Source organism: Mytilus trossulus, chromosome 2 (genome assembly GCF_036588685.1).
Source record: "Mytilus trossulus isolate FHL-02 chromosome 2, PNRI_Mtr1.1.1.hap1, whole genome shotgun sequence".
NCBI lineage: Eukaryota > Metazoa > Mollusca > Bivalvia > Mytilida > Mytilidae > Mytilus > Mytilus trossulus.
Window position 1 is genome coordinate 95,293,039 of NC_086374.1, and position 17,523 is coordinate 95,310,561.

General features: G+C 32.8%; 2 protein-coding genes across 2 annotated transcripts; both read left to right on the forward strand.

Annotated features, from left to right (window-relative positions):
- The first annotated feature begins 7,452 nt into the window (after nt 1-7,452).
- On the forward strand, nt 7,453-8,301 carry LOC134706122 (KRAB-A domain-containing protein 2-like). The gene has a single exon (XM_063564831.1). It carries the CDS (start codon nt 7,453-7,455, stop codon nt 8,299-8,301), a length of 849 nt encoding a protein of 282 aa, XP_063420901.1.
- A 126-nt stretch (nt 8,302-8,427) lies between these two features.
- On the forward strand, nt 8,428-9,941 carry LOC134706125 (uncharacterized). Its single transcript, XM_063564832.1, has 3 exons — nt 8,428-8,602; nt 8,966-9,060; nt 9,415-9,941. The coding sequence occupies exons 1-3, from the start codon at nt 8,428-8,430 to the stop codon at nt 9,706-9,708; spliced, it is 564 nt and encodes a 187-aa protein (XP_063420902.1). The 3' UTR covers nt 9,709-9,941.
- Nucleotides 9,942-17,523: the final 7,582 nt, after the last annotated feature.

Below are 17,523 nucleotides of genomic sequence, written 5' to 3' on the forward strand. Positions count from 1 at the left end.
GAATGTTATGTAGTAAGGGATCCTCATAGAAACCAAGATGGCGGTTTTACAATGAAAACAATCTTGAAAAATGTGAAGGTCAGGATTATACAGTGCCAACACAATAAAAGGTAGGACAGTAGTATATATTTGGATGGGATTTTTATTCCGCTAATTGAAATACATGATCTCGAGTAAACGCGGTTGACAAAAATCATGGTGCCAATTTTACGTGACGGCGACTATACAATGAATCATTTTATAATATCAAAAAAGAAAATTATCGACAGAATGCAAAGAAATACATTTTTTTATAAATGTGATAAAATACAGACTGCATAAAAATACCCTGAAATATTCAAAAAAATGAAATAATCAAATGTTGCAATTCAAATGTCTCAGTTCTATTTAAATTTCTTTCCTCATCTTAAACTGCTTTTAGAAAGATCACATAAAGATGACGAACTGTTAAATAGTGATGCTTTATAATTCATTTTACTCTCACAGAATACAACAAATTTTAGAAATGATGATGTTTTGTTGATCAGGATACAACGTTTGTTGGAAAGAAACAGGTTGATCTAATTGACTGTCACAGAAGCTAATAGTTCTTTCTGATACCCCTTTTCCCTCAACTTGATTAGGCTGTGTTCATGAGTGTGCATATTACTGGTTGTAGCAGCTAATAAATGATGATTTTCTATAAATAATTATTTCTCGAATCTCTTTTATCTAGCACTGATGAAATTGTTTTAAAGGAAGAGGATGGTACCACAGTAATCCGAGTGATTTTCATAAAAGCAGATGTCTTTCTACAGATGATTCTATCTCGGACTTCTTTGAATCTTAAGACGTAAACTATAGGGTCTATTAACGGGTTAATTAGAGTCAGATGATTTCCAATCAGTACTAATTGTAGAACCGATTCTGTTTGTTCGACAATTATAGAATAAAATGCTATGAGTTCCCTTGGAATAATTGCAATTGACGTTACCAGAACTATTATTCCTAGAGTGATAATGTTCATTTTTCTCCTCTTCAAGGCGTTGTTTCTTTTACAATGTTCTATTGGCTTAAACTGATTGATAATCATTATTTGTTGCTTACAAATTCTTCGTATGACAATAATGTACAGGGTAATGATTGACAAGGCGGAAAAAAGTAGTGGAACATCAAGTGTTAAAACATACAGGTATCTGGCTGTGTAGTCAACAGTACAAGGCTGTGGTCCATTTACAATCTCTATAATTGTTGGTATAAAAGTGTACATTTGTGACATACAGAAGGCTACTAAAATAGCCATGTTTGATGTAATGTTCTTCAAAACTTTCACGTTTACAGAAAACGTTGCGTGTAATCTTTCAATGCAGATCATTAAAGTTTGAATTTGTGAAAAAACAATACTTCCTCCGATAGAATGCTTCAATATCATACAACCATAGAGATACATATTTGCTCCGGTGTTGAAATAGTTAACAAAATGATGAACAGTATACAAAGACACAACACTCAAATTACTTATACTAAGAAGCAAAACCAGAAAATGGAATCTGGATTTTTTCAATTGTTTTGTAGTACTGAGAATATGAATAGCATATCCATTGGTAATTATGCTTAAAAAGCAGATTGAAAAACCATAAACAAATTTCCAAGTATCCATGAATTATAGTGTTTGAACTGGGTGTAGATTTGGAGTGATTAATGTTCTACTACCAACTTGTTGGTCTAATTCGAAGTATATTCATATGTGACATTATTTTATATATTTATATACAACATTAACATGTGACATGCCTCTCTTGATTAAATTGGCTTAACATTTAATCATCTTTTACATGTAATACGTAAAGATCTATGTCACAAAGTTAATTAACACAACGTACTTAGTTTAGAAACACTTACTTGATACAGACACAATAACAAAAGTACACGATGGAGAATTTGACTTTATAGAATGTTCATCAACTACCGTAACGTACTGCGTCCGGCTTACACGATTTCAATCCTGGTAATTATATTGTTTTTATTTCATATGTATACATTCCAATAAATCAAATACCAAAAATGTATTAAATTTTTTTTCTATAACCTTTTCACACAGTGACATATTTGCTGTTGGTTTGAAATTTTCTCATTTTTAGATCGTTTCAAAACATTTGGTTAAGGTATAAAACCACTAATTCATAGTCCCATTGCTGTCAATGTTCAATTCTGCAATTTAAACCGTAGGTGGCTTATTTGTCTTAATTTCAAATAAAGTGGCAGTTATTTCATGTCAAAACTGTACCTTATCCTGACTTGTGCTGAAAAAAAATAACATACCTTTGATTGCATATAAGTGCGTACTGATTCCCGGAAGTTTGATAGTACAAAAGCAGGAATTTCTTATCTGAACAACAGGCCGAATATGCCCTTCTATCAAAATTTCATAAACTTCTTTTTTTATAGAAATAAATCTTTTAAAAGCATTCTACAGCGATCTTAAGTCCCCAAGCTTTCATTTGATATCAACACTACCCAAATATACCCACTATTGACAAAGATACGGTTTTTGCGCATGAACTATTTTGTTTAAAATATGTACTACTTTCTTGTATTTTTTTTTTCAAAGATTTTGTGAACAAGGAAGGTTAAAAACTGACAGTATATGAAAAGGCTGGTGTTACATATTTCCGTTTTTTGTTTTTGGTAGTGTGATTATGTATGGATAATTAACTTAAACCTCATTATAGGCAGAATCGTTTATTTGGTTAAAGTATGCAAATATTGTTTTCCTTTTTCGCAATCTTTTTTTTCTTCAAGAAGTGTTTTCATCAACTTAAACGAAAGTTTTTATAAAATTAGAATCACATTTTTGGGGAAAAAAGGTAAATGAATAAAAAAAAATCTCAATGAAAACAATACAAGAATAAACTTTCCTGTAAAATAATTTAAAATCTTTCCGAAAAAATAGGGTTCGATGGTTTTTTTTATGTAAATTTAGAAATAAAGGAAATCTATAGATTTATCGACCACCATCGTAGGCTGCACATTTTACAAAAATGAGAACAGTTCAAACATTATTAGCACAAGAACCCGATATTATTTAGATCTGTTTTATGTTCAATTATGCCCAAAACTCATTTTAAATCAAATCCAAATCCGTCAAATCAGTCAAATTTGAGAAAATACAAATGAGAACACCGCAACATGCTAGGAACATTTAAGGTGATGCATTTCGCTCACACATATTATCCTTCTTCTCATATTAACATACACTGTACACTATCTGACATTGCCTCCCTTCTCATATTGACATACGCTCTCTCGCAGGGTCTACCTTCTAATTATATACATACACTCTCTCACATTGTCTCCCTTTTCGTATCTACATACACTTTCTGGCATTTTCTTCCTTCTCATATTAACATATACTCTCTCATATTGTCTGCCTTCTCATTATATACATACACTCTCTCACATACACTCTCTCACATTATATCCCTTCTCTGATCAACATACACTCTCTCACATTATATCCCTTCTCTGATCAACATACACTCTCTCACATTGTATCCCATCTCATATTAACAGACTCTCTCGCACATTGTCTCCTTCTCATTATATACATACACTCTCTCACATTGTCTCCCTTCTCATATCTACATACACTCTCTCACATTTTCACCTTCTCGTTGTATACATAAACCTCTCACATTGTCTCCCTTTCTCATATCTACACTTTCACATTGTCTCTCTACTCGTATATACATACACTCTTTCATATTGTCTGCATCCTACAAACACGTGGTCGCAGTCATTCATCTCTCCCATCTTTTTGTCTGTGTCTGTATCATACAAACCCGTTGTCTCAGTCATCCATCTCTCTGACCTTTCTTTTCTATGTCTGTATCATACAATCACGTGGTCTCAGTCATCCATCTCTCTGACCTTTTTTTTCTATGTCTGTATCATACAAACCCGTTGTCTCAGTCATCCATCTCTCTGACCTTTCTTTTCTATGTCTGTATCATACAATCACGTGGTCGCAGTCATTCATCTCTCCCACCTTTCTTTTCTATGTCTGTATCATACAAACCCGTTGTCTCAGTCATCCATCTCTCTGACCTTTCTTTTCTATGTCTGTATCATACAATCACGTGGTCTCAGTCATCCATCTCTCTGACCTTTCTTTTCTGTGTCTGTATCATACAATCACGTGGTCTCAGTCATCCATCTCTCTGACCTTTCTTTTCTGTGTCTGTATCATACAATCACGTGGTCTCAGTCATCCATCTCTCTGACCTTTCTTTTCTGTGTCTGTATCATACAATCACGTGGTCTCAGTCATCCATCTCCCCGACCTTTCTTTTCTATGTCTGTATCATACAATCACGTGGTCTCAGTCATCCATCTCTCCGACCTTCCTTTTCTATGTCTGTATCATACAATCACGTGGTCTCAGTCATCCATCTCCCCGACCTTTCTTTTCTATGTCTGTATCATACAATCACGTGGTCTCAGTCATCCATCTCTCCGACCTTTCTTTTCTATGTCTGTATCATACAATCACGTGGTCTCAGTCATCCATCTCTCCGACCTTCCTTTTCTGTGTCTGTATCATACAATCACGTGGTCTCAGTCATCCATCTCTCTGACCTTTCTTTTCTGTGTCTGTATCATACAATCACGTGGTCTCAGTCATCCATCTCTCTGACCTTTCTTTTCTGTGTCTGTATCATACAATCACGTGGTCTCAGTCATCCATCTCTCCGACCTTTCTTTTCTATGTCTGTATCATACAATCACGTGGTCTCAGTCATCCATCTCCCCGACCTTTCTTTTCTATGTCTGTATCATACAATCACGTGGTCTCAGTCATCCATCTCTCCGACCTTCCTTTTCTATGTCTGTATCATACAATCACGTGGTCTCAGTCATCCATCTCCCCGACCTTTCTTTTCTATGTCTGTATCATACAATCACGTGGTCTCAGTCATCCATCTCTCCGACCTTCCTTTTCTATGTCTGTATCATACAATCACGTGGTCTCAGTCATCCATCTCTCCGACCTTCCTTTTCTATGTCAGTATCATACAATCACGTGGTCTCAGTCATCCATCTCTCCGACCTTCCTTTTCTATGTCTGTATCATACAATCACGTGGTCTCAGTCATCCATCTCTCCGACCTTTCTTTTCTATGTCTGTATCATACAAACACATGGTCTCAGTCATCCATCTATCACATCTGCCACTTTCACACACATACAGACATCAACATTAATGATGTCTAAACTAGTATAGAGATATTTTTTTATAAAAATCAAAAAACTAATTAGCTGACGTGGCATCATAATATGGTCCATATCACTTGCGCACCTATTGTTTAAAGAAATAAAACCTAATATTCATTTCAACACAAATGATATAAAATAATAATATCTCATGTATCATTTGTTTACCAATCAATGTCTTATTTTCGTGAAAACTACCTTATTTAATCTTGATCCATCTGCTTTGTAGGAAAGTGTAATTATGAAGTTGTGGTCAGCGAATGCAAGACAGACACAAACATGGTTTTATAGATTTGTAACCAATTGGTCGTGAATCTACGAAAAGCGTGTTTTTGTCACATGAAAAAACAATGGAAGTTTACTGATGAATATTTGGTGCTAAACGTTCCCCTGTACATATTATATGTATAAGGTCGAAGTTATTCATTGTCTATGTCTAAATCCTGTCCTGTACTAGACCAACGAGCAGATGTGAATTTATAACATCACATTTGATCATGAGTCGAACTGACGACCTACTAGTACTTTACTGAAAGTTAGCACGCTACTGCGATACTATCGACTGAGATTTTGTTCTTAGAAAACTGTCGGTGAAAAAGGAACAAAACAATCACATTTCTTCACATATGAACATTAACGCTCTTAGAGTATGGAATATTGATTTAAAAATAAAATGATATCCTTTTTTTTACATGTTTATAAATAGTTATCAAAGGTACCAGGATTATAATTTACTACGCCAGTTTTTAAATGAAAATTGCTATATTGAAAAATACATGTTATATACGTATACGAATTGCGGTTTTTATCCTACGAAAATATAGGTTTGAACATTGTTTTAAAGGAGTAGGTCCGGTAAGACCTCTTTTTGGCCCCAAAATATGGCAGTTTTACAAAATTGTTAAAATATATACTTTTAGTTATTTATTGGACAGTAGAATGCTTCTGCTACATAAATATGGGCTGTTTTTGACAAAACGATGTACATATATCGAGTACTAGCACCATAAAGTCATGCTAAACTACTGAAATCTTCACAATTCTAGCATTTTGGTTAAATTTTAGACGGTTTCCGTGTAAAACGAAAGTGGCCGCATTCGTGTTCATCCAAAATATTTAAATGTAAGTTGTATTTGATGATTATACATAACATATATAAAGGTTGAGGATGAACACGGATGCGGCCACTTTCATTTTTGACAAAAACCATCTTAAAAGTGACATTTTTCAGCATATTTGGTAGATTTTTCATATTTGAGCTTGAATCGGACCGTTTTTAATGACAAAATTAGTTAAAATCTTTCACATATATTAATTGAATCAAATAAAATAGACATCTGAAAAAAACACATCCGAAAAGTGGCATTTATCGGCATATTTGGTAGATTTTTTAGCTTGATTTCAGCTTGAATCGGTATGTTTTTTATGACTATATCAGTTAAAATCTTTCAAATAAGCTTATTTATTCAAATAAAATAGACACTTTAGTGTTTAAAAAGTGGTCAACATCTTTCGTCAGATGAACCTGAAATTTGAGGCCAAAATCGGTCCTTACCGGACCTACTCCTTTAGACTTGTTTATATATAATATATATATATATATATGTTAGCGGCAATAAGTAAAATTAGGCATTAAGCTTAAATCCTAGGCAATAAGCTAACGCCTAGGCATTAAGTTATTGCCTGAAATTTCCAGGCATTAAGCTTATTACCTGAAATTTGGTGATGATTATTCATCCTATTGCCAAACAGGATTTTAGGCAATAAGTGAAAATTTAGAATTTAGGTATTTTTAGTGATTTTTCTTGAAATAAAGTATTTTTTATAAATTATATTCCTAATATTAATGTACGTTTATCTGACAAATCCTCAAATTTTAGTACTTTTCTATTTAAAACAGAATTAACTCATACTTCTTTGTGGAAGAACAACAAATAAAAAAGATTTAAAAAAGTGATTGTATCCCATAAAAAAGGGGAGATTCTATAAAATCCTTATAATAATTATTTGAAAATGTTTACACTTCACTGGTCAAGCTGGTTTGAACTAGTCAAAAGTAGACAAAATTAAGATATGATTTTTTGCTCATACCATTTTATTGGATAAGTAAATTTTCTTTGTTAAAATATTTGTTAAATGCCCTCAGGCCATCTGGTCTTTTTCACTTCTCTATCTGGATTATTCGCATTAAGTGACACCATGTCTATTGAGGAAAAATTTCTTGAATCTTTGAGGTCAAAATTCGAATCAGGGAAAACAAGGAGCATATACCCTAGAGTAAAGTACCATGATCTTTTAGCAAAGATTAAACTTTTGGAATCATCAGAAAAGAAATTGACAAAAGATTACTACAATTTAAGCAGGTATGACATTTTTAACATTGGTGGTTTTGAGAGGTTGATAACTAAAGTCAGCGAGAATGAGGGAAATTTCAAAATTTATGTCTTCCTAGAGGAACTCTATGGTATTTTGGAAAAGGCACATAAAGAAACAGGTCATGGCGGCAGAGATCGCATGATAAAACAACTAAATAATGGATATGCTAACATTTCACGTGATGCAATTGAATTATTTCTGTCACTTTGTGAAAATTGCAATATGAAAAAAAAACATATAGGGAAAGGAGTGGTAGTGAAACCCATTTTATCTAAAGACTTTAACAGTAGAGGACAAGTTGATTTGATGGATTTTCAATCAAACCCAGATGGAAACTATAGATTTATTATGGTATTTCAAGACCCCATTACAAAATTTTGTAACATTAAAGCCCTTACCTCAAAATGTGCATCAGAGGTGGCTTTTAATCTAATTGATATTTTTACACTTTTTGGTGCTCCCCATATACTGCAAAGTGACAATGGTCGGGAATTCACAGCTTTGGTCATATCCAAGTTAAAATTAATGTGGCCAGAACTTGTTATCGTTCATGGGAAACCGAGACATCCCCAATCACAGGGTGGCATTGAACGATCAAATGGAGATATCCATGACATGCTGACTGCATGGCTGAGGGACAATGAATCAACAAAATGGACAATTGGTATTTAGTTCGTCCAGATTCAAAAGAATTCAGCTCTAAACAAAGGCATTGGACGGTCCCCCTATGAAGCCTTATTTGGTAAATGTGCAACAATTGGATTAACATCAGAAACCAAAATTCCGAAAGAAATATTGATGACCTTAGAAAAGGAAGAGGACTTACTTAAGCTTCAGGCAGAGTCTGTAAATGATCAACCTGTAACTGAAAATAAAACAGAAAACATTGTCGATGCCTCTGATATACCAGAATCTATTGCAGAACCAAATATGGAACCTTCTACTCCAAACACTGATGAAACGCAAAAGGTAAGTTGAAAATAGTACTCAGAAATATTAAAAAAAAAAAAGCTTGAACTAAAGTACTTCCATGTAATGTATAACAGATAAACCACAGGAATGATATTCGGAGCTTAAGAAAAAAAGAGTCTGCTTACTATGAGTTTTTGTTGAAGGCCGTATGGTTACCTATAGGTCTTATCTTATATACTATTCTGTCTCTGACGGACAGTTGTCCTATTGACAAGCATACCACATCTTCTTATTTTTAGATTGAGTGTTAAGTCAAACGACCATTTTGAACTAAAAAAACTTTATTACCACAAAACTGTAATTAAATTTTAAAAACTGATGTATGACCACACCAAATGATTTTTTTTACCTTATTATTTATAAGGGACGGCAGAAGTTGGGCAAACAGTTGCCGTACCAATACCTATGTTTGATAGAGGGAAGGGTGACAGTAGAAATTTACTCGGCCGAGTCATCGAGGTAAGATATCTAATCAAAAGTTTGACTGCATCATTTAATATATCATGTTTATTTAATACTAAACAGAAAGAAAACCAGTAAAAGTAATTATGTTTATATTAATGAAGGAAGGGGTTATAGGACCAGGCCAATCCCCCTTTTTTTGAAAAATTCAGGATCTGTAACTGACGAAAAGCAGTTGCGGATTAATGCCACAAAGACAGTTGAAAATTACCATATTCAACACGAATTAATTTCATAATTCGCAAAATGCAAATACCTAATTAATTCTACTCTCAGAAATAATTCTTTATCGATATTTTAATGAAAATCATCAAACTGCCTGCAAAAGAATTTTATCTGTTTATTTTTCAGGTCAATGATAAGGGCAATGCTGTTGTGGCTACAAGATTTGGACAACTTCTAGGAACATTTGGATCAAATGAGATGGGAATATGTAAACAAAATTTAATTCTGGAAGAGGAAATTAATTGTGAAACAACTTTAAGATTACGTGAGGCAGCAACACATCTGTCATTATCCGGAGGTCAAGGATTTTTCAAATGTTCTTGTAAAACTAAATGTTTAAGTAACCGGTGCAAATGCAAGAAAAACGGGAGAAAGTGCAATAGTCGGTGCCACAGTTCAACAACTTGTGATAACAAATGATTTTAACACAAATGTGTATCAAGTTTTCATGTTTTATAAGTGATATGTGATGAGTTTTAATATAAAAACATATTTTATCTGTGATTTTATTTCCAGTAGATGACATTTTAAACTTCAGTTCTCGTAATTTTATTATGTAACAAATGTATATATTTTTTTTTAATTGAATAAATGTCTTTTATTTACTCGCATTTATACTTTAGGCATTAAGCTTAATGCCTGGACACATTTTTCAGGATTTAAGCTTAAATCCTAGGATTTATGACTAATGCCTAACATCAATTAGGCATTAGACTTAATGCCTAGGCGTAAGCTTATTGCCTAGGATTTAAGCTTAATGGGTAATTTCACTTATTGCCGCTAACATATATATATAACACCAGAATAACAATGTTAGACCTGTAAATTTGCTTTTGCAAATTTTTGTTCTTCCCTCGCCGGGATTCGATCTCATGCTAGCTACTGTATCCGACGCGCTATTTTTTCGCATATAGGTGTACAAATGGACCTTGTGTCTGTCCCAAGTCAGGAGCCTGTAATTCAGTGGCTGTCGTTTATTTATGTGTTACATATTTGTTTTTTGTTCATTTTTTTACATAAATAAGGCCGTTAATTTTCTCGTTTGAATTGTTTTACATTGTCTTATCGGGGCCTTTTTAGCTGACTATGCGGTATGGGCTTCACTCATTGTTGAAGATCGTACGGTGACCTATAGTTGTTAATGTTTGTGTCGTTTTGTTCTTTTGTGGATAGTTGTCTCATTGACAATCATACCACATCTTCTTTTTTATTTTGTCTACTCTGCAATCTTTCTGCTTTTTTAGTTTAAAAATCGGAAGCGTAAACATAGTATAATTGCTATATAATATCATATAAAATGACGGAAAATCGGAAACATAGCAAGATTCAGAATAGAAATAAATATGCAAGAATATCTTATTCATGATTTGTTCGCATATAGGGAAGCACCTTGTAGGTTGAATTTTAAAATTAAATAACGTTTAACTTATCTGCTTTCTTAAGTTTTCGGCCAAATTCATCTAATAAAATTAACGGTACCAATTTTCTTGCACCAGATGCGCATTTCGACAATACATGTCTCTTCAGTGATGCTCGTGGCCAAAATATTTGAAATCCAAAGCTTATATAAAAGATGAAGAGCTATAATCCAAAAGGTCCAAAAAATTTAGCCAAATCAGTGAAAGGAATCAGAGCTTTGCATGAGGGAGATACATTCCTTAATTTCTAATAATTTCTAATATTTTGTAACAGTAAGTTTTAATAACACAAAAAAAAATCCGTATTTTCATGCCAGTACCGAAGTACTGGCTACTGGGCTGGTGATACCCTCGGGGACTAATATTCCACCAGCAGAGGCATCGACCCAGTGGTGGTAATAAAAATTAACGGTACCAATTTTCTTGCACCAGATGCGCATTTCGACAATACATGTCTCTTCAGTGATGCTCGTGGCCAAAATATTTGAAATCCAAAGTTTATATAAAGGATGAAGAGCTATAATCCAAAAGGTCCAAAAAGTTTAGCCAAATCAGTGAAAGGAATCAGAGCTTTGCATGATGATTTCAACCTTCCCATTTCGTAAAAGGTCAATCTTCTCTAGAGTCACACACATTTTTGTAAATATCCGCCAAAGAAAGTTTTTGACGATACATTAGTTTTAGATACATGACGGAAAAGGACTGGATTATCTGCAAATCTAAAATAAATTATATTTTCAGGAAAGTAATTAGATCAAAAGGGCCAAAGTCACGTGGTGCAAATCATGAGAATAAAGTTCCTTTCATTTTGCCATATGCAATAATAAAGCCTTTGGTGGCCGGGTGTTACTTTTCCTCGTCATTTTTAATGTAGCGTCGTAATACAATACATGATATATAAGGCATAAAGATGGTTTTGTGACAGATCAGCTGAATTATCTATAATAGTAAAGGATCCTACAAATTAATGCAAGATACAGTCACAGAAATAATTATATTTATAAGTACATATAATATATTTATGTGACTGTATCTTGCATTAATTTGTAGGATCCTTTAAAGTAGATTAATCAGATGATCTGTAACAATACCATCTTTATGCCTTATATATCATGTACTGTATTACGACACTAGATTAAAGCTGACGAGGAAAGGTTACACCCGGTCACCTGAAGTTTTTTGTTGTGAAGCCAAGTTCGTCGAGTGGTCTAGCGCAACGGATACAGTGCAGGCGGTTTGATGTCACGATATCTCAGGAGCATGAGTTCAAATCCCGGCAAGGGAAGAACAAAAAATTGTGAAATCAAATGTATACATACAAATGATGTCAATATCTTTGATTTTGATGTGTATTTTGTCTTCTGTGCGTCTCCACGATGAAAAATTCATCCCGTGATTTTTGTTACCGATGGTAGACGAAACGCACGTCCTGCGTATTAAATCATAATCCTGATACCTTTGACAACTTTACAATGTGGTAAAATACAGACTGCCTCAAAATAAATTTAAAAATAACGATTCCAATCTGATATATATATATATACAATTTTTCAAATAAAATGCCTCAGTAATAAATATTTTGAAAAGTGTTTCCTTTAACCTCAATGCAACTAAGATCACATGACTTTGAATCTGTGTTCCAAACTTTGATGTCGCAACATCCAGCAAATCTTAATATATTTTGTATTAAGATATGATATGCAGTTCACATGCGGTGCACTATTAGTTGCAGAACGGTTTGTTTATTACGTTGAGGTCCTTTTGGACGTTTGTTCTTCTCTATACATATATGATAATTTTTCTTTATTTTTTTCAGACTACACTTTTAAAGGTTGATATATTTTATTTTGTTTTTAATTTTTTCAATGTCAGCTAATTTCCAATAATGATTAAATCATTTTCATTATGAAGATTTTATGGACAATGAAAGATATCATATTGACATAAATGTCCTTGAAAAAAGGACTGGTTCTGGAAACTAAGCTTCTTACTTTCTTTTAAATATTTGATAGTATATTATGGGGCATCAGCTACAGACTACTTAAAGCCTGAATCCCCCATATGACAATACTTTGCCAAATTGATATTTAGTTTTACTTTTTTCTCGGTTAATTTTATCAAAATAAATTACTAGTATAGAAATTAAACAAAATGACAAATACATGGCTTCAAAAAATTACGATAACAAAAATACCTGGTATCAAATTTTGTACACAAAACACACGTTTTGTCTACATATTTGTTTTCAAAAGTCATGATAAACACCGTCAGTCGTCAGTACCCAGAATTTTTACCTTAATACCATCGTGTATTATTTGTGAAGTTGATATGAATATTTATCAACAAGCTAAGGTATTGTTACCTTCCAATGAACTTAATAAAAAGACGAGACTATCTTTGACATATCCCTGGTTCATCAACTTTCTGTTTACACACTGGTATTTAGATGTAACTAATATTCAAATCACCTTCGTAAGAGAACACATATCTCTCAATCTATGTAGACATACCAATATAAAAAAAAAAGATGTGTTATAATTTCCAATGAGACAACTCTCTACAAGAGACCAAAATGACACAGAAATTAACAACTATATGTCACCGTACGACCTTCAACAATGACCAAAGCCCATATCGCATAATTAGCTATAAAAGGCCCCGAATGACAATGTAAAATAATTCAAACGAGAAAACTAACGGCTTTATTTATACACAAAAATGAACGAAAAACAAATAGGTAACCAAAAACAAATAGGTAATACATAAACAAAACAGGCTAAAGATTGACCTGTTCGAATATATCAATAAAAGCATAGGTCGTATGCAAGACTGTTCAATCTTTGCAGTATGAACTGACAATTTGATTATATCTATATATGCTTTCCCCATTTAATCTTTGTAATTGCAATAAAGGAGTAGGTCTGGTAAAGGCCGATTTTGGCCTCAAATTTCAGCTTCATCTGACGAAAGATTTTGACCACTTTTTAAACACTAAAGTGTCTATTTTATTTGAATAAATAAGCTTATTTGAAAGATTTTAACTGATATAGTCATAAAAAACATACCGATTCAAGCTGAAATCAAGCTAAAAAATCTACCAAATATGCCGATAAATGCCACTTTTCGGATGTGTTTTTTTCAAAAATGAAAGTGGCGGCATCCGTGTTCATCCTCAACCTTCATATATGTTATCTATTATCATAAAATACAACTAACATTTCAATATTAAGGATGAACATGAATGCGGCCACTTTCGTTTTACACGAAAACCGTCTAAAATTTAACTAAAATGCTAGAATTGTGAAGATTGCAGTAATTTAGCATGACTTAGTGGTGCTAGTACCAACCACATATGTGCATTATATCGTCGAAAACAGCCCATATTTATGTAGCAGAAGCATTTTTCTTTCCAATAAATAACTAAAAGTTTACATTTTAACAATTTTTAAAACTATATTTTAGGGCCAAAAAGGGTCTTACTGGACCTACTCTTTTAAAGAGAAGACTCTCCCAATTTAATCATCTGAGGTAGTCAGTTTTTTAAGTTATGGATCTCGAACAAACGTTTTGATTATCGAAAATGAATTAACAAAGCATTGGTGAACCTGTAATTTAGAACAGCACTAGCTGATCCTTACCGTCTTGTTGAGATTTCATGCATTTAGAAATGAAAACAAAACAGTGCAGGTCGAACTTTGGGGATTGACGAATATTATAATATCTATCGTGTATGATTTTAATATCTCTCCCACTGGTTTCACTATTTTATCTATCGTGAATTTAAAACAGAGGTGACGTATAACAAAGAGACATCCAAACACATAAGTCGGAAATAAACTGATAACACCATGGACAAAAAATATCAACAGACAAACAGTTCACAAAATTCGAAACAGAAAACTAAAGACAGGAAATTAATAAGTTGGAATATACATTTAGAAAGTGAATAATAATCCTTTGACTTGTGAATAGAACTATTGCCAATCCTTTTTCATCTATCGTTCCAATAGTAAAACCCTCGTTTTTTAAAGGATTAAACTTGTATGAAATGAAATTGGATATGCGGTGTAGAAACACCTCCAGCATGTTCATCAATATAGAAAATAGTCTCAATCCTTAACGGCACGATATTTGTCAAGGTCTTGAAAAATTCGACATTTTAAAATTTTAATCTATTTGATTCATGAGGGAATGTTTGTCTGGACGATATATATGTTACATCACTGAAGGAACATTTATTGTCAGATATGGTGTATTCATTTCTGCCCCTCATATTTGCGACACACCATTTTTTTCGCAGATTTATTGTTTTTTGTGTGCTATCAAATTTATTATTCAGAGATCCATTTTGTTTCATCTGGTGATTCGTTTATTTAACAATCGTCAATTAGAATTGTTTAAAAAAAAACACATCCGTTTTTCGACATGCTAATCTAATGCTTTGCTAAAAGATTTTTTCTCTCACTATCTTGGTACTTTTTTGTGCTGTATATACAAAGCAATTTGTTTTGCATGCACACGTATAACAGTTCAGTGCGATTTATATCAAACGCGATCATAGGATTGAACGTTGTTTCTAATATAGCATATTTATCTTGTAACACATCTACGTGACTCTATGACATACAGTGTTTACTGTACCTGTTCTATGTATATCTATATGTAGATTTTAAGGATAACAGTATCGTTATTGTTTGGTATTTAAACATATCTTTTTACAGACTTAAGTGAGCTATGACACATTTAATCATCTCTTTAGTGCAGTTTTTTTTTAATTCTCACAAATGCCATTAAATTATCATGCGCAGCAAATACCTGTCCATTTGTAAACTAGTAATGCATGCAGCTTTGTGTACGTCGTTCCCTTTCCATTCATATAATCATTAATGTTATCATTTGTTTACTGGGTCTTTTTTTCCAGTCGTTAAATATTTTACGCTTACTTTGATCGCCCAATTTTCCTTTTAATTGCATGAGTTTGAGATTTTGTAAAATCTAATTTGACGAATCGTATTAAAAAAAAAATAGCCTATTAATGTCTGTCAGTTATCTTATTGTTGTCGCCAGGGAACCACCTTCATTTTTGCTAAATCATTATCAAATTTTCGATCATTGAATGCGTTCGATAATCAGAAAATTCCAAATGAATCATTTGTTGTAAAAAAAAATGGCCTTCATTTTTCTTTTGAATTAAATTTAGATGAAGGTTTGTACTACTCACAAAGTCATCCTATTCTGTATTTGACCTAAATACACTACTGTTACGATCTTGATGTACACGTGGCACTGTCGTTTGACGTTTAAGCAACACATAGTCAACCTATCAAAGACGACAAAATATTACCTTACATTATGCCGTATGTGCCTGTCTCAAGTGAGGGTCATGTGAGTCAGTGGTTGTCGTGTGTTGCTGTATATAATTTTTAGTATTCATTTATTGTTTTATACATGAATCAGGCCGTTATTTCGGGATGTGTATAGCTTACTGTGCGGAATGGATTTTGCTCATCCTTGAAGGCCGTGCAGATTATTATAGTTGTTAATGGCTATGTCACTTAATCTCTGGTGGAGAGTGGTTTCATTTTCAGTTAAATCTTTAGTTCTCCTCTTATATTTGATGCGTTTTCCTCAGTTTTAGTTTATTACCCCGATTTTGTATTTTGTCTATGGCTTTACGAGTTTGGAACAGCGGTATACTACTGTTGCCTTTATTTATACATCATCTCCTTGTTTTAATACATAAAGCGATACAAATTGAAGTTGAATGAAAAGGGATTTATAAAATAAATTCAATCTTGTCATGGGAAAGTAAAAAAATATTAATTAGTATTATCATTATAGAAAAAGAAAACAACAAAAGCTAAAGATGATTTGTCTATATTTAATTCTTTTAACAAACAAATGATCTTTTAATTATTGATAATCCCCGAAACTATATAAGTGAATTTGTTGAATAATTATTCAAATGTTCAGTGATTATGTAAAATCACTGGATATTTTTGGGGATTATATATAATCACTAATGATTTTAGTGATTCTACATAATCCCTGAACTATAAGGGATTTTACATAATCCCTGATTATACAAATTCATTGTAACATATATAACGTGACGGTACCCAAATTGGACCTATGTTGACAGTTTTTTCAACTACGTTTTTTTTATGATCAAGACAAACATTTCCATTTTGTGTTTATTTTGTAGCCGTATCCTTACTAGCCTAGTATCCATACTATCGGATCATAAAAATACAACTTGTTAAGTCTCTAGGAAATCTTGTAAGATTTCCACTGCTATATTTGCTAAATAGGTGCAATTGGGGTACTGGTTGTAATTTGGGTACCGTTACGTTACAGGTATGTGCATTGTCATGAATTATTTGTGTGAGCTCAGTTTAGAAACAGGTAGAGCTTTTCTCTTTAGCGATTACAAATACATTTTATGATTCTGACAATATACACATAATGTTTCTATAACGCAATATACAAACAACGCTTGCACGAAATTTTAGTTGTTTGATTCTAAATTATTGTTTCTGATTTAAAAAAAAAAATCAACATAGTTTTAAAGCTGATTAGAAGAGAACCCCAAAATGAACTGTTACTCAAAAAGAAATATTCACATAACCGCTTGCTCAAAATGGAAGAAACAGGGGACTTTATTGGTACAAATAAAACAAAATGTATATGTGTACACTGAATAATTGGATGATTGCAGGATAACAATGTTAAGACAAGTACCCGGTTATAGCAATTATCTTAAAATTTTATTTGAACATATTTTTTTGTTTTGAAAGAGTTCAAGGATGTATTATGA